Source organism: Colobus angolensis, unplaced genomic scaffold (assembly GCF_000951035.1).
Source record: "Colobus angolensis palliatus isolate OR3802 unplaced genomic scaffold, Cang.pa_1.0 Scaffold47, whole genome shotgun sequence".
In the NCBI taxonomy this organism is placed as follows: Eukaryota; Metazoa; Chordata; class Mammalia; order Primates; family Cercopithecidae; genus Colobus; species Colobus angolensis.
The window spans coordinates 656,255-680,816 of NW_012118154.1; the positions used below are offsets into that span (position 1 = coordinate 656,255).

Genomic DNA, 24,562 nt, shown 5'->3' on the forward strand with positions numbered 1-24,562 from the left:
CTCATTGTTTAACATTTGAGGAACTGTCAAACTGTTTTCCAAAGTGGCTGTACCATTCTACATTCCCAGCAGCAGCGTATGACAGTTTCAGCTTCCCCAAATGCCCTCCTCAATGCCTTTGACTGTCCATCCTTTTCTAGATGGGGTAGGGAGGCAATCTCACTATTGCTCAGACTGGAGTACAGTGGCATGGTCATAGCTCACTGCAGCCTCGAATTCTGGACTTACAGGATCCTCCTGCCTCAGCCTCCCAGGGAAATACAATTCAAAACCACAGTGAGATACCACTTCATACCTACTAGGATGGCTCCAATCAAAAGAATGGACAGGCCGGGCGCGGTGGCTCACTCCTGTAATCCCAGCACTTTGGCAGGCCGAGGTGGGTGGATCACTTGAGGTCAGGAGTTCGAGACCAGCCTGGACAACATGGTGAAATCCTGTCTCTACTAAAATACAAAAAAATTAGCCAAGCGTGGTGGCAGGCACCTGTAATTCCAGCTATTCAGGAGACTGAGGCAAGAGAACCACTTGAACCCAGGAGATGGAGGTTGCAGTGAGCTGAGATCGCACCACTGCACTCTAGCCTGGGCAACAGAATGAGACTAAGTCTAAAAAAAAAAAAAAGGATGGACAGAGTCAGGCATGGTGCCTCACCCCTGTAATCCCAGCAGTTTGGGAGTCCAAGGCAGGTGGATCTGTTTAGTCTAGGATTCGAGACCAGCCTGGGCGACATGGTGAAACCCTGTCTCCATAAAAGATACAGAAATTGGGCACAGTGGCTCACGCCTGTAATCCCAGCACTTTGCGAGGCAGAGGCGGGTGGATCACGAGGTCAGGACTTTGAGACCAGTTTGACCAACATGGTGAAACCCCATCTCTACTAAAAATACAAAAATTAGCCAGGTGTGGTGGTGCGTGTCTGTAATCATAGCTACTCAGAAGGCTGAAGCAGGAGAATCGCTTGAACCCGGGGAGGTGGAGGTTGCAGTGAGCCAAGATCATGCCACTGCACTCCAGCCTGGGTGACAGAGAGAGACTGTCTCAAAATCAAAAGAAAAATCAACTCCTCAAACATCCACCCTTTTTGGCTTCTTCCCTCCATAATCATGAACGATCTTCCCTATTTTGAAAACCCTATTGTCTGACTTTGCTGCCAGCTCTGTCATGTGATTTTCCCCCTTCCTCTCAAGGTTAGACTTCTCCAGAAAGGGTGCTGCCCTCATTTCCTCAGCACACCCGTCTCCTCCAGCCCCCGCTGTCTGCCCTCTGCTCACACAACGGCAGTGCCCAGTGGTTTCCTAGCTGCTGAGGTCAGTGGGATTTTTTTCAGTGCCCTCTGGCTGCTCTGCCGCATTTGAGGCCATCACTCTCCCCTTATCCCCCCTGCAGCCTCCATGACCATCTCCTCTTCTGGCGTCTATTCTGCTGCTCTCATGTATTGCCTCTGGCTATTCACACTCTCCCTGGACATCTTGTTTGTATCTCCAACTCTCACACTCACAAATGTCTGTAAATTGTATTTACAGATCCTTGTTTTCTAACTGCCCAATAGAATGTACCTGTGTATCCTTTAACATCCCCAATTCAACATTCAAGCCCAGACTGCTCTCCCACAGTGTCCAGAATGGTGGGTTCTTGGTCTCACTGACTTTAAGAATGAAGCCGTGGACCCTCGCGGTTGAGTGTTATAGTTTTTAAAGATGGTGCGTCTGGAGTTTGTTCCTTCAGATGTTCAGATGTGTCCGGAGTTTCTTCCTTCTGGTGGGTTCGTGGTCTTGCTGGCTTCAGGAGTGAAGCTGCAGACCTTTGCAGTGAGTGTTACAGCTCATAAAGGCAGTGCGGACCCAAAGAGTGAGCCGCAGCAAGACTTATTGCGAAGAGCAAAAAAACAAAGCTTCCACAGTGTGGAAGGGGACCTGAGCAGGTTGCCACTGCTGGCTCCAGCAGCCTGCTTTTATTCTCTTATCTGACCCCATCCACATCCTGCTAATTGGTCCATTTTACAGTGAGCTGATTGATCCGTTTTGCAGAGAGCTGATTGGTCCATTTTGACAGAGTGCTGATTGGTGCGTTTACAATCACTGAGCTAGACAGAGTGCTGATTGGTGCATTTACAATCTTTTAGCTAAACACAAAAGTTCTCCAAGTGCCCACTAGATTAGCTAGACACAGAGCACTGATTGGTGTGTTTACAAACCTTGAGCTAGACACAGAGTGCTGATTGGTGCACCCACAAACCCCGAGCTAGACACAGAGTGCTGATTGGTGCATACACAATCCTCCAGCTAGACATAAAAGTTCCCCAAGTCCCCACCCAAGTCAGGAGCCCAGCTGGCTTCGCCTAGTGGTAGCCGAGCCGCAGGCGGAGCTGCCTGTCAGTCCTGCGCTGCCACCCACACTTCTCAGCCCTTGGGCAGTCGATGGTACTGGGCACCACGGAACAGCGGGCAGCACCCGTCGGTGGAGGCGCAGGCTGTGTGGGAGCCCGCGGCGTTGTGGGGGTGGGACTCGGGCATGGCGGGCTGCAGTGCTGGGGGACCTGGCACACCCTCTTCAGCTGCTCGTCCAGGTGCTAAGCCCCTCACTGCCCAGGGCCAGCGTTGCCGGCCAGCTGCTCCAAGTGCAGGGCCCACCCAGCGCACGCCCACCCGGAACTCGCGCTGGCTCACGAGCACTGTGTGCAGCCTCAGTTCCCACCCACAACTCTCCCTCCACACCTCCCTGCAAGCAGAGGGAGCCGGCTCAGGTGTCGGTCAGCCCAGAGAGGGGCTCCCACAGTATAGCGGCGAGCTGAAGGGCTCCTCAAGCGCTGCCAGAGTGGACACCGAAGCCGAGGAGATACTGAGAGCGAGGTAGGGCCACTAGCACGTTGTCACCACTCTCCCATAGCAACATCCCCAATTCAACATTCAAACCCAGACTGCTCTCCCACAGCACAGCATGGTCTTTGCTGCTCTTTTTCGTTTTCTTTTCTTTTCTTTTTTTTTGATAAGGAGTCTCACTCTTTCACCCAGGCTGGAGTGCAGCAGGGCAATCGCAGCTCACTGCAACCTTTGCCTCCTGAATTCAAGTAATTCTCCTGCCTCAGCCTCCCGAGTAGCTGGATTTACAGGTGCCCACCACCATACCCAGCTGATTTTTGTATTTTTTAGTAGAGATGAGGTTTCACAATGTTGGCCAGGCTGGTCTCGAACTCCTGACCTCAGGTGATCCACCCTCCTCAGCTTCCCAAAGTGCAGGGATTGCAGGCATGAGCCACCACGCCCAACCCTAAAGTAGACTTTTTACACAATCCAACCCCCTCTTAGCTTGTGGGAGGGGAACAAGGCGTCAAAGAGTTAAATACTTGCACAGAGACACACGACTAATGCCAGAGTTGAAAACCCTTCTCCCATGCTCTTTCTGCCACACCAAGCAGCATCTCAGTGACTTTCGTGCTTTCAGCTGCTGTTGTGATACATAATTGTAGACTGCCACATTTTCATATTTGAGTACTTGGCCAATCTATACAATTCTAAGGTTTTATATTTCTCATATATATCGGTGAGCTCCCTTTTGTGTCTAATTTGGGAGTTATTACATAGTTTGTGCTCAAGAAATATGTAATGGATGAATGAAATGAGATACGATTACGTTACAGGTTTTCTCTGCTTAGGGCTTCTCCCAGTGCAGGGCAAATGGAGGCGCTCACTCAGAAGATATTTAGTGGTTGAATAATAACGGGGCATCGTTAAATATCAGGCTGAGGTGTTGGGACTCTCTAAGCATTGGGGAGCCCCACTACCAGTTCTGGGCAGAAGAGTAAAATCAGGAAAGCACCATTTTGGAAGAGTTAAATCAGTGGCAGCAGAAGGAAGACATGGGGAGGCAAGAGCTCCAGGAGGGAGGACGTGAGGGATTGGTCTGAGGTGGCAGACAAGCCAGGCACATTTTGAAGGGAGAAAGGACAGGGTGGCTGCGATACAGGAAAGGGAGGAGGAGGAGGATTAGGCAGAGTCTAGACCGTGGTGGGAAAGGGGTGCTGCTATTGAAACATGGAGCATCTAGGTGGGGAGAGGGTAAGAGATCACAACGAGAGTGCCACATGCGGGACCCCATCTTGCTTCTCTGAATCACCCTTTCCAGTAGGAGTTTTCAGGAAAGCAACTTGAAACCCATTAAATGTCGATATCTGAACCCAGGGTGTCTGACTTCAAATATTCCTTCATCCCTCAGTGCCACCCAAACATAGGGGTAGGAGACAGATTGGGAATCAAGGTTACAAAATTAAAATGTACTTATAGTAATTTGAGTTGACAGTGACAGATCATTACAGCTCTAACAGGCCCACGGTATTTTCCCTCTTAGATTAGGAGTGTTCAGAAAATTATGACCATAGGTCCTTTTTCCTGTCTCCCTCCATCTCAGAAAGAACTACAGTTTGATTCAAGGACTTTGCAGCAGTCAGTTCAGAGGCCTCAGAATGGATGAGTTCTTCTGTTGGGCAGCTCTGTGGGGAACTCTGTGGTCTTTGAGCCTCTAATCTAGAACTGAAGATGGATGAGATGACTTTTTTCAGGTTATTTCCAGCTCTCAGGGTCAGAAAGACCTCTCGTTAGCCCTCCGCACTGCAGTGACAGCACCTCTCTTTCCTGTGGATCCTACTGTGTTTTACACCTATTAAGTATTTTTTTAGCTGTGCATGCTGGGTTATGCCTATAATATTAATGTATTGGGAGGCTGAGGTGGGAGGACTGCTTGAGCCCAGGAGACTGAGGCTGCAGTGAGCCATGATTGTACCACTGCATCCAGCCTGGGTGACAGAGTTAGACCGAGTCTCAAAAGAAAAAAAAAAGAGCCATTATTCTGCAGGAGGTGCAGGAGTATGGACAGTACTGGGCTGTATGTCTCTTCAGCTTACAGCTCCACCTCCCAACTTCTTTCTCTCAAAAAAAAAAAAGTTCTGCCAGGAGGGTGTGGGCGGCCTCTGATAGCAGCTGTGTTACTGAGGCCGGGCCTGCCTGCTCTTGGCCCAGGGGCAGAATGAGCCTCTTTAGAGGCTTTGTTCGAGCCCTTCGGGCCCTCTCCTCCTGGTACTGCTTGGCTCAGAAAAGTAGGAACGAAAAGTTCTCCCCTCTCAGAGGCCCTTTCTCACCATCACCTGCTCACTCCCTTCCTCCAGGTCCCTCTGCTCCCAATTGCCTCAAACCCTGGCCTGGAAGCCCTCAGTGTCAGGGGGACTGGGAAGAGGGAAGGACAAAAGGATGGTGACCCTCAAATTCCTGCTCCTTGCTAGCTTTCCTCATCCCTGCTTTTAAGAAGTAAGATGATAATAATGGTCATTAACTTTTACTGGGCACACGCTCTGGTGCCAGGAACCATCTGAAGCATTTGATGGGCATTTCTCCACTAAAATGTGAGTACCAACCCCAGAGGCAGGTTCTCGGGCACCCTCATTTTGCAGATGAGGATACAGATGCAGTTTCTCAGTGGATTTGAAATCGGGAACATGTCTTTGAAAAGCTCTCTGGGCTCTGACTTCCACGTTCTCTCGCTTCTGTTTTTTTTTTTTTTTCCCGAGATGGAGTCTTGCTCTGTCGCCCAGGCTGGAGTGCAGTGGCACAGTCTCGGCTCACTGCAACCTCCGCCTCCCGGGTTCACGTCATTCTCCTGCCTCAGCCTCCCGAGTAGCTGGGACTACAGGCGCCCGCCACCACGCCCAGCTAATTTTTTGTATTTTTAGTAGAGACGGGATTTCGCCATGTTAGCCAGGATGGTCTCAATGTCCCGACCTTGTGATCTGCCCGCCTCGGCCTCCCAAAGTGCTGGGATTACAGATGTGAGCCACTGCCCCCGGCCACTCACTTCTTCTAACTTTTCCCGTAGAACGTTCACTCTGAACCAGTCCAGGAAAAGGGCAGCCAGCCACCAGGGTTCCCGCTGAGTGCCCTCCTGATATACTGGTGTTTGCTCTCATATCTTGACTGGATACCACTTTCCCCTTCTCTAGCTCTGTAATCCTTTTCTAAAGTCCTGACGCAGTATTCTTCTGTCTCCCTCCTGTCCCCTGCCCCTAGGACCCTGCTGGGATCTTTGAGCTTGTGGAGGTGGTCGGCAATGGAACCTACGGACAGGTGTACAAGGTGAGACGAATGGTGCGGAAGTGTGATCTCCACATCTGCAGGGCACTCTTGGGAGGAGTGGAAGGAAGTAGGTTCCTGGTCTGCAGTTCTGAGCGGGGCTACGGGAGATGCCAGAGGCCCTGGAAAGGTAGACAGGGGGAGAGGAAAGAGCACCCAGGAGGAGGCACTGTTGATGCCTCTCTCTGCCTGAGTGCAGAGCCAGTCCCGGACGTGGTGGGAACAGGCCGGCAGCCAGGAAGGGTGGCTTGCAGCAGTGAGAGCAGGCGGAAGGGCATATGGCCTTGTGTGTCAGAACTCTCCTGGGATTCAGACAGAGCTAAGGCCAGAGGTGTGGGTTTGGCCTCTCCCCGGACCACAAAGAGACCCAGGACTTTGAGGTAGTGGCACCTAATGGGTGGCCTTCTGCGGAGGGGAAGTGGTCTCTGCTCCCACAGCTGGCCTGCTGGAGCCAGAGCTAGAACCAGAACTCAGGCTTTCTGCTTTTGAGCTGCCTCTGTCCCTGACAGAAGTGGCATGTTCTCAGCCACCAATGGTAGCTTTTAGGTTGGCCAGCCCAGCCCTCCCGTGTGGCCTGACCACTGCTCACATTTGCATGGGGGGAGCTGCTGCAGCAGGGAGTGAGGTGGCCTGACCACTGCTCACATTCGCATGGGGGGAGCCGCTGCAGCAGGGAGTGAGGTGGCCTGACCACTGCTCACATTTGCATGGGGGGAGCCGCTCCAGCGGGGAGTGAGGTGGCCTGACCACTGCTCACATTTGCATGGGTGGAGCCGCTGCGGCGGGGAGTGAGGATGCTCAGGGTGAATGCTGCCTCTTACCGGAGCCCCCTGGGACCCGTGGCTTTTTCATCTCCAGACAGAGTGCTTGATACTGTCACAAGTCTCTTCTGCATCTCTAGCCCCGTGTTTCCTGTGTCACTGAGACCACCTGCCTTTCTCTTACGCTCCTTCTCTTGCAAACTTTGGGGAAACAGGCACCCCACCCGCAATCAATCTCTTGCCTTGTTGTTGCCATGGGAATAGTGGTGCCATGTGCTTCTGCATCTCTGGGCTTGGGGTCTTGAATGGCTGAGGATAAAAATAACCCATGGGCTGGCAAAGCCAATCCATGCCCACGAGGGGCCACCTTCCTCTACTCCGCTCCTCCCCAGGAAGCCTTTGGGCTTTCCTCTTCAAGCCTTAGATGCTCCCACTAGGAATTTCAGAAAGATGTTGGGGGAGGAGGTCAATGACTGGGACACACTCAAGAAGAGGAAGATTTTTCCCGCTCGGACTGGTGACGGTGGCGGGAACATTAGCCAAGCAGTCGGCTGGCCCCTCTGTGTTTCTCTAAGTTCCCTAAAATCTCAGCTCTGTCTCTGCTCTTTCCCTATCGACAAGAATAAAAAGCTGTGTGGGTGAAGTTGATTCTAGGAGAGGCCTCCTGTCCAGAGCTGGTGAGTCAGGAAAGCACCCCAGCATTTTGTCTTGCTTAGGAGAAGAGGGTGAGGCAAAGCCCCTCCCTCCCCAGCCTCCTCCTCCTCCTCCCTCCATCCTCCATCAGGATGAAGAAGTATCTTTCCCGCCCTGCTCTAACTTTCAGACTGTAAAGTCCAAGCCGGAGAGGCTGGAACAGAACATGAGTGTTTCTTACTCATCTGTCTTGAGTTTTTCTGGGAGGAGACCCTTCGCCTTCATTGAGCCTGTAGCTTGGAAGTCCACTGTAGGTGGTTTTTCTGTTGACCATGACGGCTCAGGAGTGCTCTGCCTCTGTCCACTCCCATGAGCAGCACGTTCTCTGAGGTGTGTAGCCACAAAGAGGGGTACTTTATTTTTATTTATTTTTTTATTTTTTTTTTGAGACAGAGTCTTGCTTTGTCCCCCAGGCTGGAGTGCAGTGGCCTGGTCTTGGCTTGCCTCCCAGGTTTAAGCAATTCTCCTGCCTCAGCCTCCTGAGTAGCTGGGATTACAGGCACCCGCCACCACACCCGGATAATTTTTGTATTTTTAGTAGAGACGTGGTTTCTCCATGTTGGCCAGGCTGGTCTCGAACTCCTGGCCTCAAGTGATCCGCCTGCTTCGGCCTCCCAAAGTGTTGGGATTACAGGCATGAGCCACGGCGCCCACCCAAGGGGCACTTTGTAAGACAGAAAACAGTCCAAAGCTGTGTCTCCCAGAGTCAAGCCATCAGAACGTTCCGCTCTCTGAGCATAGACTCAGATCCCTCTGTCCTGCAGGGTCGGCATGTCAAGACTGGGCAGCTGGCTGCCATCAAGGTCATGGATGTCACCGAGGTAGGGAGTGGAGCTGGGCAGTGGGAGGGCTGGACCACCGAGAAGGGAGTGTGGGGGGAGTCTCAGGGCTCAGCTCCTCCCATTTGCCTAGGATGAGGAGGAAGAGATCAAACAGGAGATCAACATGCTGAAAAAATACTCTCACCACCGCAACATTGCCACCTACTATGGAGCCTTCATCAAGAAGAGCCCCCCGGGAAACGATGACCAGCTCTGGGTGAGAAACGCCCCCCTGCCTGCCCTCCCCGCACCCCCCGTCTCTGGGCCGTTCACTAGGACTCGGTATCAGTGCCCAGCATCTCTCCTCGCCAGCTACCCTCCCTCCGGTCTACCCAGCCTCCCCTGTCCCTGGGCCCAGAGGAGCCTCCTGCCTCATGGATGGCCCCGCACTCCAGCCCCCATGAATTGCAGCCTCTCATTCTTTGAGTGTTTTGTGGGGAGGGGTCCTGGCATTTGCCCCAACCCTTCCTCTAACCAGTATCTCACACTGTGTGATCGGCTCTTAATAAGCAAATATAATCCTGGCAAAGGCTAGAGAGACCGTGGGGAGGCCGTCCATCAGTTTTCCTGCCTTTCAGCACAGCTCCTGGGAAAGCAACAGAACCAAAATATTTGTGGGAGATAACAGAGCCCAGATCCCTCCCAGCACCCCACACGCTACAGTGCACCCAGCCCTTCTGGGTCACCATTCTAACCAGAGCCTGCTGCGGAGCTTGGGGCCTCCCCAAAATTCCTCCTGCCTGGCCCAGAACATTCCTAAGAGTCATTCCCCTCCCTAGCCTGGGCACTGGTGCTGACATGTTCCCCCAGCCTCACCCTTTGTGGTACTGAGCCCAGTCCCTGAGGATGGAGCAGCAGGGAGTATGGCAATGGCTGTCGGGAATTTTGGCGCTGATGCCAGGTCTCCCCTCCCAGCAGCCATTCAGACGACAAGCACTTACTAAGCACTTCTGTATACTCTGTATAGACGAGCATGAGCCATGGTCCTGGCCTCCAAGGCCCTTTGGCTTTTTGGGAACACACACACTCATGCACACAAAGAAAGGGAGAAAGGTGACAGGGAGGTGTACCTGCCAGGTGTGTGTGGTGCTCGTGTCTGGCTAGAGGCATTAGCCTCTAGAGGCATTAGTGGCGGGGCGCCCCCTTCTGGACCTGTTGGGCACAGCTCCTCCCCTCCTCTCACTGTACTCTGCTCTCCAAGGAGTAGGCACATGCAAATTACTTTTATTGCATATGCAAATATATGTGTCCATCCAACCTTTTCCTGCATTGGATGTGGCTTTTAGTGAAAACCTGGACAAGCATGCTGATTCCCAGGAAGCCTGGTTGGAGCCATCTTCTCTGCCTCCAGGTCTCAGCTGCTCTCCCTGGGAGGTGCCGACCCAGAGCCCTCCTCATCTCCTGGCCTTGTTACTCTTTTTTCTGGAGGAGTTTCTCTCAGGGTCTTCCCAGGTTCCCTGCTGCAGCTGTCTAGATAGACCCTACGCACTCTTTCTGTCTCTAGCAGACCTGGAGAGTCACTGATTCTTAGTCCCTTTTCTGCTTCTAAGTCAGGGACTGGCAAACTTTTTCTGTGAAGGGCCAGACAGTAAATATTTTAGGCTTTGCGGGTCGTATTTGCTGTCCCAGCTGCTCAATTCTGTTGTTGTACCATGAAAGCAGCAATAGACAGTACATAAACGAATGAGCATTGCTATACCCCCAACTGAGGTCACTGAGGTCACTCACATTTGAATGTTTTTTCACTTTCACGTGTCATAAAATATGATTCTTTTTTTTGTTTTTTCCCGCAACCATTTAACAATGTAAAAACCAGGCCGGACGCAATGGCTCAAGCCTGTAATCCCAGCACTTTGGGAGGCTGAGGTGGGTGGATCATGTGAGGTCAGGAGTTCAAGACCAGCCTGGTCAACACAGTGAAACAAACAGTCTCTACTAAAAATACAAAAATTAACCGGGGTGTGGTGGCAGGCGCCTGTGGTCCCAGCTACTTGGGAGGCTGAGGCAGGAGAATCACTTGAACTTGGGAGGCGGAGGCTGCAGTGAGCTGACATCGCACCACTGCACTCCACTCTGGGCGACAGAGTAAGACTCTGTCTCAAAAAAAAAAAGGTAAAAACCATTCTTGACTTGCTGACCGTACAGAAGCAGGCCTTGGTCCAGCCCCTGATCCAAAGCAGTAGTTCTTTTTTTTTTTTTTTTTGAGACAGAGTCTCACTCTGTCGCCCAGGCTGGAGTGCAGTGGCACGATCTCGGCTCACTGCAACCTCTGCCTCCCAGGTTTAAGCGATTCTCCTGCCTCAGCCTCCTGAGTAGCTGGGATTACAGGCGCCCACCACCATGCGTGGCTAATTTTTTGTATTTTTAGTAGAGATGGGGTTTCACCGTATTAGCCAGGCTGGTCTCGAACTCCTGATCTCGTGATCCACCTGCCTCAGACTCCCAAAGTGCTGGGACAGGCGTGAGCCACTGCACCCGGCTGTAAAGCAGTAGTTCTTAACCGCTTTAGGGTTTGGAATCCCATTGAGAATCTGATGAAACTACTAGACCCTTCCTCAAGGAAAACGCATATACCTACATCATTTTGTCTACAGTTTCAGGGATTCACTGGACTCCTACTCTGATCCCAACCCCACCTGCCAGTTCTGTATTCTTTCTCTCTCTCCCTTTTTTTTTTTTTTTCTTTTTTTGAGACGGAATCTTGCTCACCATATTGGCCAGGCTGGTCTTGAACGCCTGACCTCAGGTGATCTGCCTGCCTCAGCCTCCCAAAGTGCTGGGATGACAGGCGTGAGCCACCACACCCAGCCTTTTTCCCTCTCTCTCGACTTCAGGAAGTCCTGTGGCCTTTGTGAGGCTTCTGTGGCCCTTGCTTTCCAGCTCATACGAGTTCTAGCCCCAAGGTCTCTGGTCCTTCTCCAGGAGTCTAGCAGGGGATTGGGGTGGGGGTTGGGGGGCTTGTCTGACTGATACTTTTCCTTTGCGTACCTTCCTGGGATCCTAGCTGGTGATGGAGTTCTGTGGTGCTGGTTCAGTGACTGACCTGGTAAAGAACACGAAAGGAAACGCCCTGAAGGAGGACTGTATCGCCTACATCTGCAGGGAGATCCTCAGGGTGAGCTCCAGGCCCCTCCCCTTGTCCTCTCCTCCTCTGCTACCCTGGCTGGAGCTTCTCCATGAGCAAAGATCCTCCCTGCACTGGGAAGAGACATAACTGCCCCCTCTCGGGAGCAGCAGGCCTGATGCGGGTGGGATGTGGAAGCAGGGTCCCAGCCTTGGGAAGTCTCAGGCTGCTGGAGGAGACAGGCTCCTCTGTTTCCAAGCTCTGCCACTTCTCCACCTGTAACCCTGCAACTTTGGGAATTCATCTGGAGCCACCACTCTGAGGAAGCTCTCCAGGACAGCTCAGCTTGCTTGGGCTCCTGATGGAGAGGGTCTGCTCCTTCATCCCAGCCCTGTCCAGACTGATTGCCCCTTGTCCCCTCAACTCAGTCCCCACTTACTCTTTCCCACCCCATCCAACACCATGGCTAATTTCCCTGCTCTCCTGTCCCAGGGTCTGGCCCATCTCCATGCCCACAAGGTCATCCATCGAGACATCAAGGGGCAGAATGTGCTGCTGACAGAGAATGCTGAGGTCAAGCTAGGTGCGCCGGCTCCTTCTGAGGCTGACGGGGCCCTTTCACCCCCAGAACAGAGAATGAGGCACCCCTTTTTCCCTCTGGTGGCTCAGGCCCAACTTCCTCCCTGTTGGGGAGGCTCACTCCCTCCCCGTTCCCCTCTCCCCCGGAATGCCCTGCCTCCTGCTGAAAATCCCTCAGGAAGCTCTACACCTGTCACCTGTTATGAGCCAGGTGCTCTGCAGGTTGCCCTGGGGAGCTGGGATCTGATGACCCTCCTGCCTGGGATGCTGTCCGTGATCCTTTCACTGGGGTTTTTCTCTAAGATGCAGGAAGGTGGAATCGGGTGCTTCAGGATGTTGGTGGGGTAAAGGAGGGTGCTGGGGTGTCTGGGTAGGGCCAGGACCTCAGCTGCTTCAGGCAAGTCCTGTGTGTGCATGCAGGGATGTGAGGCAAGGGAGCAGGGGTGACTCTCCACGCTGACCCCTCCCTCTGTGTCTTCACAGTGGATTTTGGGGTGAGTGCTCAGCTGGACCGCACCGTGGGCAGACGGAACACTTTCATTGGGACTCCCTACTGGATGGCTCCAGAGGTCATCGCCTGTGATGAGAACCCCGATGCCACATATGATTACAGGGTATGGAGTGGAAAGTTGGGAGCACGGGGGCTGCCAAGGGCAGGAAGCAGTATGGGGACCATGGGGCCTGAGCAGGCTGGGGAACAAAGGAAGGTCGGATGATGTTAGCAGTGAGGGGCTGGGGAACATCTTATGGCAAGGCAAGTGTGGGTGGGAAGATGGGAGGGGTTGGAGAGCACTGCTGCAGGAAGGAGTGTGGCCCAGGAAGGCTCCTGAAGAGGCCAGGATGGTGGGTGAAGAGAGGTTGCAAGGCAGAGTTGTCGGGAATATTCACTTGTTCCTTCTCTCCCGTCTGTAGAGTGACATTTGGTCTCTAGGAATCACAGCCATCGAGATGGCAGAGGGAGCCCCCCGTAAGTTCTGAGTCTGCCGGGAGTGGGAGCGGAGGGAAAGCAAGGGCCCAGAGAGGGCTATAGGGAGGAGCTGGGTCCTGGGACCCTGCTGAGGAGGGTCCTGTAGCTCCAGTGCAGTGAAAGGGACTGAGGGCGTCTCTTCTGTGTCCAGCTCTGTGTGACATGCACCCCATGCGAGCCCTCTTCCTCATTCCTCGGAACCCTCCGCCCAGACTCAAGTCCAAGAAGTGGTAGGTCTCTGACAGTGTGGGCTCTGGGAAGGAAGGTCCCTGGACAAGGCCGTCCCCACCTTCATGCCCTCTGTGCTCAGGCTTGGATCTCACCAGAGAAGAGATTTTGGGGGGCAGAGGGCGGTGACTGGTATTGGGATATGAAGACAGGAGGGATATCAAGGTGGCTTGTGGATGAGTGATCCACCCTCTTCCTCCTGCACCCATCCCTTCTGAGGGGACCCTCCTAGTGTGAGCCACCACTGTTTCCAGGTCTAAGAAGTTCATTGACTTCATTGACACATGTCTCATCAAGACTTACCTGAGCCGCCCACCCACGGAGCAGCTGCTGAAGTTTCCCTTCATCCGGGACCAGCCCACGGAGCGGCAGGTCCGCATCCAGCTTAAGGACCACATTGACCGATCCCGGAAGAAGCGGGGTGAGAAAGGTCAGTGGGCAGGCTGGAGGGGGCAGGTACTAGGGGACACTCCAGCCTGGCTCCTCTCTGCCAGCCCTGCTCGCTCCTGGCTCCCCTTCCTGCTCCCCTCCTTGGCCCCAGCTCTCCCTGTCCAAGGAGATCGTTCTCAAACTTGCAACCCACGAGGGGTTTTCCCTCCTTTCCCTCCCAATCTGAGTCAGCCCTCCAGAGGAGGACCGGCCTTTCACATCCTTATGAAAACTCCATGCTAAGCACATACGTGTGCGAGCCCAGGCACGGGCTCTGCCACACCTCAGCTGCCCAGGGACCCAGTCCTGGTCCCTGTCCGGACCCACACCTGAGACCCACTGTCCTCCCATTGCTCCCAGGAAGTGGGTGGGGCCCCTCATGCTTGCCCACCCAGACAGACCTTGTTATCCCCACCCGAGGTTTCCCTAGCCCACAGTGGGGTCTGGGGCACTGGGTGAGTTAACAGCAGTGGTCTCCCCTGCAGAGGAGACAGAATACGAGTACAGCGGCAGCGAGGAGGAAGACGACAGCCATGGAGAGGAAGGAGAGCCAAGGTAGGCCTGGCAGGCGGAGCGGGGGTTGGGCGGGTCATCACTGAGTGGGGGGACTACAGTGGTGCTTGGCTTTGGGGACTCTCGGCCTGGGGGTGGTGGGCACGGAGGTAGAGACTCCTAGAAACCAAATTCCCGAGTGCTAAGAAGTGGAACAAATGAGTGAGCAAGAGCTGGGGAGAGAGCAATTCAGGGTGAAGTTGGGGCGCAGCAGTAATAGGAAAGGAGGACAGGGCTGAAGACCCGGCAGAAGGGGACAGTGAGTCTCCTGGCCACCTGGGAGTGGCCAGAGGCAGAGGCTTTGATCCAGTTAAAGCACCCACTCAGGCGGGCCCACGGGGTTGAGAGTGGGAACCAACGGGGTTCTGACCCCAACGCTGCTTTGTGCCACCCCTGCCCAGCTCCATCATGAACGTGCCTGGAGAGTCGACTCTACGCCGGGAATTTCTCCGCCTCCAGCAGGAAAATAAGAGCAACTCAGAGGCTTTAAAACAGCAACAGCAGCTGCAGCAGCAGCAGCAGCGAGACCCCGAGGCACACATCAAACACCTGCTGCACCAGCGGCAGAGGCGCATAGAGGAGCAGAAGGAGGAGCGGCGCCGCGTGGAGGAGGTGGGCTGTCTCCCAAGGGCCCAGGCCTGGCGCAGCCTCCTGCTGACCTGCCCCAGGGTCCATTCGGGCCTCAGGGAGAACAGGTTTTAAAATGCCTTAAATGGGGCTGGGCGCGGTGGCTCACGCCTGTAATCCCAGCACTTTGGGAGGCCGAGGTGGGCAGGTGGGCGGATCGTGAGGTCAGGAGATGGAAACTATCCTGGCTAACACAGTGAAACCCGGTCTCTACTAAAAATACAAAAAAATTAGCCGGGCGAGGTGGCGGACGCCTGTAGTCCTAGCTACTGGGGAGCCTGAGGCAGGAGAATGGCGTGAACCGGGGAGGCGGAGCTTGCAGTGAGCCGAGATCGTGCCACTGCACTCCAGCCTGGGCGATAGAGCGAGACTCTACCTCAGAATAAAAATAAAATAAAATGCCTTAAATCAATGGCATTTCTTTTTTTTCTTTTTTTTTTTTTTTTTGAGGCGGAGTCTCGCTCTGTCGCCCGGACTGGAGTGCAGTGGCCGGATCTCAGCTCACTGCAAGCTCCGCCTCCTGGGCTTACGCCATTCTCCTGCCTCAGCCTCCCGAGTAGCTGGGACTACAGGCGCCCGCCACCTCGCCCGGCTAGTTTTTTTGTATTTTTAGTAGAGACGGGGTTTCACCGTGTTAGCCAGGATGGTCTCGATCTCCTGACCTTGTGATCCGCCCGTCTCGGCCTCCCAAAGTACTGGGATTACAGGCTTGAGCCACCGGGCCCGGCCCAATCAATGGCATTTCTGTTGAAACAGTTACATGATTTCAAATTTCATGATTAGCTGGACTTAACAAAAAATGTGTCTAAATAATAGGCAGTAGACCAAACGCAGTGGCTCACGTCTGTTATCCCATCACTTTTGGAGGCTGAGGTGGGTGGATCCCAACCTGAGGTCAGGAGTTTCTGAGACCAGTCTGGCCAACATGGTGAAACCCCATCTCTACTAATACAAAAATCAGCCGGGTGTGGTGGCGTGTGCCTGTAATCCCAGCTACTTGGGAGGCTGAGACAGGAGATTGACTTGAACCCGGGAGGCGGAGGTGAGCAGAGATCAAACTACTGCACTCCAGCCTGGGTGACAGAGCGAGACTCTGTCTCCAATACTACTACTACTACTAATAACCCGCAGCATCCACACTGTCCACCTGCGACCCCCAAAGCAGGCCCTCTCATTGTTGAACAAAAAATAATTTGCAAGAAAACCTGCTACAGAAGAGCCTTGTGCAGTTTTGAAAATATACTCCGGGCATGATGGCTCACGCCTATAATCCCAGCACCTTGGGAGGCCGAGGCGGGTGGATCATGAGGTCAGGAGTTCAAGACCAGCCTGTCTAATATGGTGAAACCCCATCTCTACTAAAAATACAAAAAGTTAGCCGGGTGTGGGTGGCGCAGACGCCTGTAGTCCCAGCTACTCGGGAGGCTGAGGCAGGAGAATCACTTGAACCCTGGAGGTGGAGGTTGTAGTGAGCCAAGATCGCACCACTGCACTCCAGCCTGGGGAACAGAGCAAGACTCTGTCTCAAAAAAATAAATAAATAAATAAATAAATAAAATATCGCGTTCAGATAGCATAGTAACAAAGTCCTATCTAACGTGTTACTGGAGAAGGGGTGCCAGCAACTTTGCAGGAATAGGCACAAGTTCCCTCAAGTGTAAGGGCCCCTTAGGGCTTGTGCTTTTGTTGTTGGTGGTGGTGGTGGTGGTGGTGGTAGACTTTGTGATCGGAAATACCGTGAAAGTCAAGTTACCACCTGGGCATCGGGGCTTGCCAAGGAACGGGCCAGGTCCCTCTTTTCTGTGCTTTCTGTGCACGGGCACCTGGTGCCCTCTGGTGGCCAAAGTCTCTCGCTACGACGCGCTCTGTATGGACTTCAGGCAAAGGTGGGTTTTAGGCTAGGAGTGCTGGGGAGGCTTGTTTTGAGTTCGGGTTTTGTTTGTTGTTTGGTAGGGTGTGGGTAGTGGAAGGTGCTGTCTAGCTAAGCACACCCAACAGGCAGCGGTCAGTCTCACAGCCTCTCTCATCACAGCTACTGGCTGTTTCCCCGAGCCCAGCCCTGCAGGCCCTTGCGTGGCAATGGGTATAGTTACAGAAACAAGCGGAAGCCTTCTTGGTGAGCAAGGAGAGCTCCCCTCCCTGTCCATGGAGAGACAGTGCTGCCGCGGTGTCCGGTATGGTCCTTAAGACCACCTGGCTCTCCCCATAGCAACAGCGGCGGGAGCGGGAGCAGCGGAAGCTGCAGGAGAAGGAGCAGCAGCGGCGGCTGGAGGACATGCAGGCTCTGCGGCGGGAGGAGGAGCGGCGGCAGGCGGAGCGCGAGCAGGTAGAGCGCCGCACCCACATCCCTGCCCTCCCGCCCTCCCGCTCCTGCTGCCTGCCGCCCCTGCTCCCCGTGCCCTTCCCCCTTCTCTCCCCCCCACCCAGATTCCTCCTATCTTTTCTAGCTTCACTCTTTCTCTCTGTTTTCTCCCACCCTTCAACCCCAACCCCCTCCCTCCTCCTTCCCTGCCTCATTCCCATCTCTTTACCCCATCCCTGACTCTCCCTGGCCCCTTCCTCATCTCCCCTCATTCCCTGTGCCCTCTTCTTCCTCGTCTGTGCCGTGTGGCCCCCCTGGGGCTCATGCCATCCCCTCCCCTACCTCTCTCTTACTCTTCCCCTGCACCCCTCCTCCTCCTCCTGCGGATCCCTTCCTCCTTCTCCAACTCGCTGCTGCTGCCCTCCTCTGCCTCTTCCTCCTTCCCTGCCCTCTGCCCCCCACCCTACACCCCGCCCCCCAGGAATATATTCGTCACAGGCTAGAGGAGGAGCAGCGACAGCTCGAGATCCTTCAGCAACAGCTGCTCCAGGAACAGGCCCTGCTGCTGGTAACGGGCCCCTCCGCGTCCTCCGGGAAGATGCTTTTCAGAGCCTCTTTGCTGGAACGGGATGGGAACACTTCACGGGAAGGGATTCACCCAAGACATCAAGGGAATACAGCTCCTCTCTAGGCAGCTGGAGAAGAGAGAGGGCGTGCCTGCTCTGACTCCCGGGCCACACTCTGCTGAGCCCTCTCTCCCTACCCTTGGGCCCAGGAATACAAGCGGAAGCAGCTGGAGGAGCAGCGGCAGTCAGAGCGTCTCCAGAGGCAGCTGCAGCAGGAGCATGCCTACCTCAAGTCCCTGCAGCAGCAGCAACAGCAGCAGCAGCTTCAGAAACAGCAGCAGCAGCAGCTCCTGCCCGGGGACAGGAAGCCCCTGTACCATTATGGTCGGGGCATGAATCCCACTGACAAACCAGCCTGGGCCCGAGAGGTACTCACTGCCTCCTTTGCCTCCTGAGACTGCAGTCCCACTGCCTGAGGCCTGGAGAGAGAGCCACAAGAAGTGGCTGTTGACAGTAGCAGGCACCGAGCGGGGGAAAGGAGCACACAGCACACAGCACAGGACAGGAGTGCTTAGGGCAGGTGGGACCCTCAGTTTTGAGAACAGGGAGGCAAGAGCTGGCCTGCTTGACATCCCTTCACATCACAGGTAGAAGAGAGAACAAGGATGAACAAGCAGCAGAACTCTCCCTTGGCCAAGAGCAAGCCAAGCAGCACGGGGCCTGAGCCCTCCATCGCCCAGGCCTCCCCCGGACCTGCAGGACCCGTTTCCCAGACTCCTCCTATGCAGAGGCCGGTGGAGCCCCAGGAGGGACCGCACAAGGTGAGTCTCTCCCCACTCCTGTCTCAATGCAGACACAGGAAGCTTTGCTCAGAGCGAAGGTGCGCGCGCACACACACACACACACACACACACACACACACACACCTGCTCAGCCCTGAGCCAGGATTACAGAGCACAGGCTATGTGGACAGAGACACTCACCTGCTTCTTGCTGCCTGTCTGTCCTGACTTAGCTGTCCTCAGGCTCAAGGAACCCCTTGTCCTTCAATGGAGGAAGGGGCAACTCAAGTCCCTTCCCACCTCAGACCCCGATTTGCAGGTGGGGACCTGCCATGGAGCAGGCAGCCCACCCTCCCTGGTCTCTCCCTGCAGAGCCTGGTGGCACACCGGGTCCCACTGAAGCCATATGCAGCACCTGTACCCCGATCCCAGTCCCTGCAGGACCAGCCCACCCGAAACCTGGCTGCCTTCCCAGCCTCCCATGACCCCGACCCTGCCATCCCTGCACCCACTGCCACGCCCAGTGCCCGAGGAGCTGTCATCCGCCAGAATTCAGACCCCACCTCTGAAGGACCTGGCCCCAGCCCGAACCCCCCAGCCTGGGTCCGCCCAGATAACGAGGCCCCACCCAAGGTAAGGACAGCCTCAGCCTGCGGGCCCAGGGAAAAGCAAGGAACTAGTCATGAGGAGGAGGAGGGCAGTGAAGGGGCCGCATGGGGAAGAGTGCAGGGTGGAAAGCCAGAGAAAGCTGGGGTGCTGCCCAGCAGGGCTCAGCCATCCAGCTGAGGAGGCAACGTGGAGGTGTGGCATTGACCCCCCTGGGGAGCGTGGGAACGGAGAAACGCCCAGGGTGTTTCGGGGCCACTAAGGGGCAGACTTTGCGAATTAGAACCGCAGCTCCAGCCATCTCCCAGCTTCATAACCTTGGACGTATTCACTAACTTCCCTGAACCTCAGTTTTCTCATCCATCAAAGTGAGGAGCTCGCCTCTCAGAGGTGAGGCTTAAACATCTCTGAAGTGCCCGTCGCAGCGCCAGCTCGCAGCACGTGGACTTCTCTCCACAGGTGCCTCAGAGGACCTCATCTATCGCCACTGCCCTTAACACCAGTGGGGCCGGAGGATCCCGGCCAGCCCAGGCAGTCCGTGCCAGGTAATGCCTGGGTAGGGCAATGCCTGGGTGAGGTCTGAGGGCAGCCTAGGGAGTAGGGGGGCACAGGGACTTTACCAGCCTACCCACCTAGGGGTGGGCAAGCCCCAGCCCCGTCACCTCAGCGCCCCCCCCGCCCCCTCGGCACCCCTCTGCTCCCTTCACAGACCTCGCAGCAACTCCGCCTGGCAAATCTATCTGCAAAGGCGGGCAGAGCGGGGCACCCCAAAGCCTCCAGGGCCCCCTGCTCAGCCCCCTGGCCCGCCCAACGCCTCTAGGTAATGGAGTCGTCCCCCGACTCACTCCCACCTCTCACTTCTGCCACCTGCTTCCCTGGTGATGGCTCCCTCTGCAGTGCAGCTCAGCACCCCAGAGAGGGGAGCACCCTGCCTCCCTGACCCTGACTCTGCCCCCCAACAGTAACCCCGACCTCAGGAGGAGCGACCCTGGCTGGGAACGCTCGGACAGTGTCCTCCCAGCCTCTCACGGGCACCTCCCCCAGGCTGGCTCACTGGAGCGGAACCGCGTGGGAGGTACGTGAGCCAGGGCTGGGCAGCCTGCTCTGGGCCTGGAGTCTTATCAGGATGGATCCTGCCTTTGGCGGCTTTGGACTGGGACACCCACAGGGACAGGGAGGACCTGCGTGGGTATGGAACTTGGGGCTGAGTTCTGGGGCTCAGGGGCAAGGGGTCAGCCCAGGTGTGGGCTTGAGGCCATCCCTTGTCCAGGCATCAGTGACCTTTCTTCTTCCGCCCGGCCGTGTCCAGCCTCCTCCAAACTGGACAGCTCCCCAGTGCTCTCTCCTGGGAATAAAGCCAAGCCCGATGACCACCGCTCACGGCCAGGCCGGCCCGCAGTGAGTCGCCTGGTAGCCGGCACCGCCTGCCTCATCCTGGTTTGGGGCTTAGGCTTAGCCCCAGGGAGCTGGGTGTCAGGGGTGGGGTCTCCGCGGATCTACTGGGAAGGGCTGTGGGGATGGAGGGACTGGTGCCTCTCATGCTACTAACCTTTTCTAACCTCTCTCCTAACCTCTCTCCTGGCTCTTACTTCCCCTACGGCCCCTCCCAGAGCTATAAGCGAGCAATTGGTGAGGTTAGTGAGATGGGCCTGCTTGCGGGGGCCCCTCCTGTCACCCTGCTGGGGTGTCCCAGCACCCTTTGTCTGCCTCCACCCAGGCCCACCTTCTCCCTGCCTCTCACGTGGCTCCTCCCTGCAGGACTTCGTGTTGCTGAAAGAGCGGACGCTGGACGAGGCCCCTCGGCCTCCCAAGAAGGCCATGGACTACTCATCGTCCAGCGAGGAGGTGGAGAGCAGTGAGGATGACGAGGAGGAAGGCGAAGGCGGGCCATCAGAGGGGAGCAGAGACACCCCTGGGGGCCGGTACGGCATCGGGAGTGGGGCCCTCCCACTCCAAGGCACAGGGAGGGAGGGGAAGTGGCAGTGGGGGAGAGGTAGGGCTTTGGGGCAAGTCTGACGGAGAACAGCGCCCTTCTCTAGGGCGTGGGGTGAGAGTGCAGGTTCCTGTTTCTCTCCCGCTGCCCTGTGTGTTGTGGGGTGGCCTCTTCAAGTGCCTGTCTGCTCCTGTGCCGGCCTGCCCTGTGTGCCATGCAGGGAAGCACCTCACGGTGGAACAGGCACTACCCCGTGAGGGTGGAACAGGTTGTGTTTTGAATAGAGACAAAAGCCTGGGCTCTGGCTGCCATCTGCTGCCTTTGGCACTTCTGTGGCCACGGGCAGGACCTGGAGAGGCCCCACCTTCCTCTCTCACAGCAGCGATGGGGATACAGACAGCGTCAGCACCATGGTGGTCCACGACGTCGAGGAGATCACCGGGACCCAGCCCCCATACGGGGGCGGCACCATGGTGGTCCAGCGTGTGAGTGAGCCTCCGCTGCCTCCCCTGTACCTGTGTGTGCCCTCCTCAGCCCCGTGCCGACCCTGCCCTCTGTCCTGTAGACCCCCGAAGAGGAGCGGAACCTGCTGCATGCTGACAGCAACGGGTATACAAACCTGCCTGACGTGGTCCAGCCCAGCCACTCACCCACCGAGAACAGCAAAGGCCAAAGCCCGCCCTCGAAGGATGGGAGCAGTGACGTAAGTGGGCCGGGGGCAGGTCCACTGGGAGAGAAGAGCCGTGGCGGTGGCCAGGAGGTCTGGGTGCTGGGTCACGGCAGAGGATGGGGCGGAGTGCTGGGAGCTGGACAATGGGGGTGCCAGCTGGGGAGCTGGAGCCTGGGGACAGCAGCAGGGGCAGGGCCGCAGCTGGACTTGCACTTGTTTGCCTGACTGCTGCCCCCCCACCACAGTACCAGTCTCGTGGGCTGGTAAAGGCCCCTGGCAAGAGCTCGTTCACGATGTTTGTGGATCTAGGGATCTACCAGCCTGGAGGCAGTGGGGACACCATCCCCATCACAGGTGAGGAGGGAGGGCAGACCTGCCACGAGGCTGGGTCCGGGGCAGCCTGGAGGGGAGCATGGCGGTCTTGAGACGCAGCCTCACAAAGCATAGCCACGGGACTTCTCTCTTGGGCCCTAGCACCTGCCCAGGCAGAGACAAGGAAGGGCCTCTGCGACCCTCCACAGGAGAGGAAATGCTCAGAGTAGCCAGGGGACCTGGGCAAAGACTCAAAGCTAGCAAGTGACAGAAATGGGACTTGAGCCAGGCCTTCTGACTCAAAAGGGGGGTCCAGCACTCTATCCCCCTCTCCCATGCACCCCTTCTCCTCCCGTCTTTCTCCTTTCTGTGTATTATGAGGCGCCAAGACCTGATATAGGGGATGGAGGTAGACAGAGATGGGGTGAGAAGCTGCAGCCCCTCCTCCCGCCTCCTCCTCTTCCTTCTGGCAGCCCTAGTGGGTGGAGAGGGCACTCGGCTTGACCAGCTGCAGTACGACGTGAGGAAGGGCTCTGTGGTCAACGTGAATCCCACCAACACCCGGGCCCACAGTGAGACCCCTGAGATCCGGAAGTACAAGAAGCGATTCAACTCTGAGATCCTGTGTGCAGCCCTTTGGGGTAAGCCAGGGCAGGGATAGCTGAGGGGGCTCTGGCGTGGCTCCTGTGCTCCTGGTTAGGCGAGGGCCTGGCTGAGTCTCTGACCTGCCCAAGGGCTCCTGTTGCAGGGGTCAACCTGCTGGTGGGCACAGAGAACGGGCTGATGTTGCTGGACCGAAGTGGGCAGGGCAAGGTGTATGGACTCATTGGGCGGCGACGCTTCCAGCAGATGGACGTGCTGGAGGGGCTCAACCTGCTCATCACCATCTCAGGTACAGGTGCAGTGAGTGGGGGAGGGAGGAGGGGCTCAGCTCCCTGGCGCTGTCACCGTCTTCTGCTGGGGAGGAGGGCAGCCTTGGTCCAGGCACCGGAAGGTGGAGCCGCACTTTCTCACCCTTTGTGGCATGCCAACAGAGGAGGCCAGGGCGGTGGCAGCCAGGCCACAGGTGAGAACGGGGTATGTCTGTCTGTCCGTCCCTCAGGGAAAAGGAACAAACTGCGGGTGTATTACCTGTCTTGGCTCCGGAACAAGATTCTGCACAACGACCCAGAAGTGGAAAAGAAGCAGGGCTGGACCACCGTCGGGGACATGGAGGGCTGCGGGCACTACCGTGTTGGTGAGGATGTCCCAGCTGAGTGGCCAGCGCATATTTGTTCATGAAGAGAGAGAAATGGGCCTGGGTCTAATGGCTGAGAAAGCTTGGGAGCCAGGGACTTGGGGCCTGGGTGGGGCAGTGTAGTGACAGACCACGGGGAGGCGCCCGTGGCCCAAGGGAAGCCTCAGCATCCCTCTTCTCTCTGGCCTCCAGTGAAATACGAGCGGATTAAGTTCCTGGTCATCGCCCTCAAGAGCTCCGTGGAGGTCTATGCCTGGGCCCCCAAACCCTACCACAAATTCATGGCCTTCAAGGTAACCCCAGCCTCGGCCCCTAGCACCATCTGGAGTCCCAGCGCCTCTCCCGGTGCCGCTGAGCCCTCCTCTCCTCCGCTCCTCCGCAGTCCTTTGCCGACCTCCCTCACCGCCCTCTGCTGGTCGACCTGACAGTAGAGGAGGGGCAGCGGCTCAAGGTCATCTATGGCTCCAGTGCTGGCTTCCATGCTGTGGATGTCGACTCGGGGAACAGCTATGACATCTACATCCCTGTGCACGTGAGCTTGGCGGGGCTGCTGGAGGAGTGGGTTCGCCCAGTCTGGGCACCAGACACGGAGACTCCAGCCCACCTCCTTCTCCCCAGATCCAGAGCCAGATCACGCCCCACGCCATCATTTTCCTCCCCAACACCGACGGCATGGAGATGCTGCTGTGCTACGAGGACGAGGGCGTCTACGTCAACACGTACGGGCGGATCATTAAGGATGTGGTGCTGCAGTGGGGAGAGATGCCCACCTCTGTGGGTGAGTGAGCTGCCGCCCTCCCGGCCACATGGCCCTGAGGTGGCCCCGGGGTGCAGCCTGCTCAGCCCCTCACCTGTTTTCCCCACAGCCTACATCTGCTCCAACCAGATCATGGGCTGGGGTGAGAAAGCCATTGAGATCCGCTCTGTGGAGACGGGCCACCTGGACGGGGTCTTCATGCACAAACGAGCCCAGAGGCTCAAGTTCCTGTGTGAGCGGAACGACAAGGTGGGCGTCTCCTTCCCGCTGAAAGCCCTGCCGTCCCGGCTGCCCTGACCCCAGGCCCCGGGCAGAGGTCTGGGGAGAGGATGGGCGTGGTGTCTCCCTGAAAGCGGGCCCCTCTGGGAGTTCGGAAGGCAGTGAGCCACTGCCACTGCCCTGCACTCCCTTCAGTTCTGAGGACTTTCCAGCTGGTGCCCAGGGGGCTGGTAGTGCACCCTCTCCCCTAACGTCCTGGCCTTTCCTCCGGGTGAGGGGCACTGTGAGTCTCCTCCTGCAGTCTCTCTCTCCCCCTCACCTCTTCTGCCACCCCCCCT

At 56.4% G+C, this 24,562-nt stretch overlaps 1 protein-coding gene across 5 annotated transcripts in view; it reads left to right on the top strand.

Moving 5' to 3' along the window:
- The window catches only part of MINK1 (misshapen-like kinase 1), a 67,671-nt gene that overhangs the window by 42,157 nt on the left and 952 nt on the right, over nt 1-24,562 (top strand). The window contains exons 2-32 of one of the 5 annotated variants that reach the window (XM_011958368.1): nt 6,057-6,122; nt 8,338-8,394; nt 8,486-8,611; nt 11,399-11,509; nt 11,951-12,041; nt 12,521-12,651; nt 12,950-13,004; nt 13,156-13,234; nt 13,487-13,662; nt 14,147-14,216; nt 14,615-14,825; nt 17,050-17,166; nt 17,624-17,710; nt 17,918-18,136; nt 18,356-18,529; nt 18,863-19,123; nt 19,556-19,641; nt 19,806-19,916; nt 20,059-20,171; nt 20,406-20,494; nt 20,855-21,018; nt 21,409-21,514; nt 21,595-21,732; nt 21,945-22,053; nt 22,485-22,652; nt 22,760-22,903; nt 23,114-23,248; nt 23,441-23,541; nt 23,631-23,780; nt 23,867-24,026; nt 24,115-24,254. In XM_011958368.1, coding sequence (XP_011813758.1) covers nt 6,057-6,122; nt 8,338-8,394; nt 8,486-8,611; nt 11,399-11,509; nt 11,951-12,041; nt 12,521-12,651; nt 12,950-13,004; nt 13,156-13,234; nt 13,487-13,662; nt 14,147-14,216; nt 14,615-14,825; nt 17,050-17,166; nt 17,624-17,710; nt 17,918-18,136; nt 18,356-18,529; nt 18,863-19,123; nt 19,556-19,641; nt 19,806-19,916; nt 20,059-20,171; nt 20,406-20,494; nt 20,855-21,018; nt 21,409-21,514; nt 21,595-21,732; nt 21,945-22,053; nt 22,485-22,652; nt 22,760-22,903; nt 23,114-23,248; nt 23,441-23,541; nt 23,631-23,780; nt 23,867-24,026; nt 24,115-24,254 — 3,945 coding nt within the window. Of the gene's footprint in view, nt 1-6,056; nt 6,123-8,337; nt 8,395-8,485; nt 8,612-11,398; nt 11,510-11,950; nt 12,042-12,520; nt 12,652-12,949; nt 13,005-13,155; nt 13,235-13,486; nt 13,663-14,146; nt 14,217-14,614; nt 14,826-17,049; nt 17,167-17,623; nt 17,711-17,917; nt 18,137-18,355; nt 18,530-18,862; nt 19,124-19,555; nt 19,642-19,805; nt 19,917-20,058; nt 20,172-20,405; nt 20,495-20,706; nt 20,731-20,854; nt 21,019-21,408; nt 21,515-21,594; nt 21,733-21,944; nt 22,054-22,484; nt 22,653-22,759; nt 22,904-23,113; nt 23,249-23,440; nt 23,542-23,630; nt 23,781-23,866; nt 24,027-24,114; nt 24,255-24,562 lie in introns of all 5 variants that reach the window. The other 4 variants (XM_011958369.1, XM_011958371.1, XM_011958370.1 and 1 more) reach the window with 4 other exon arrangements.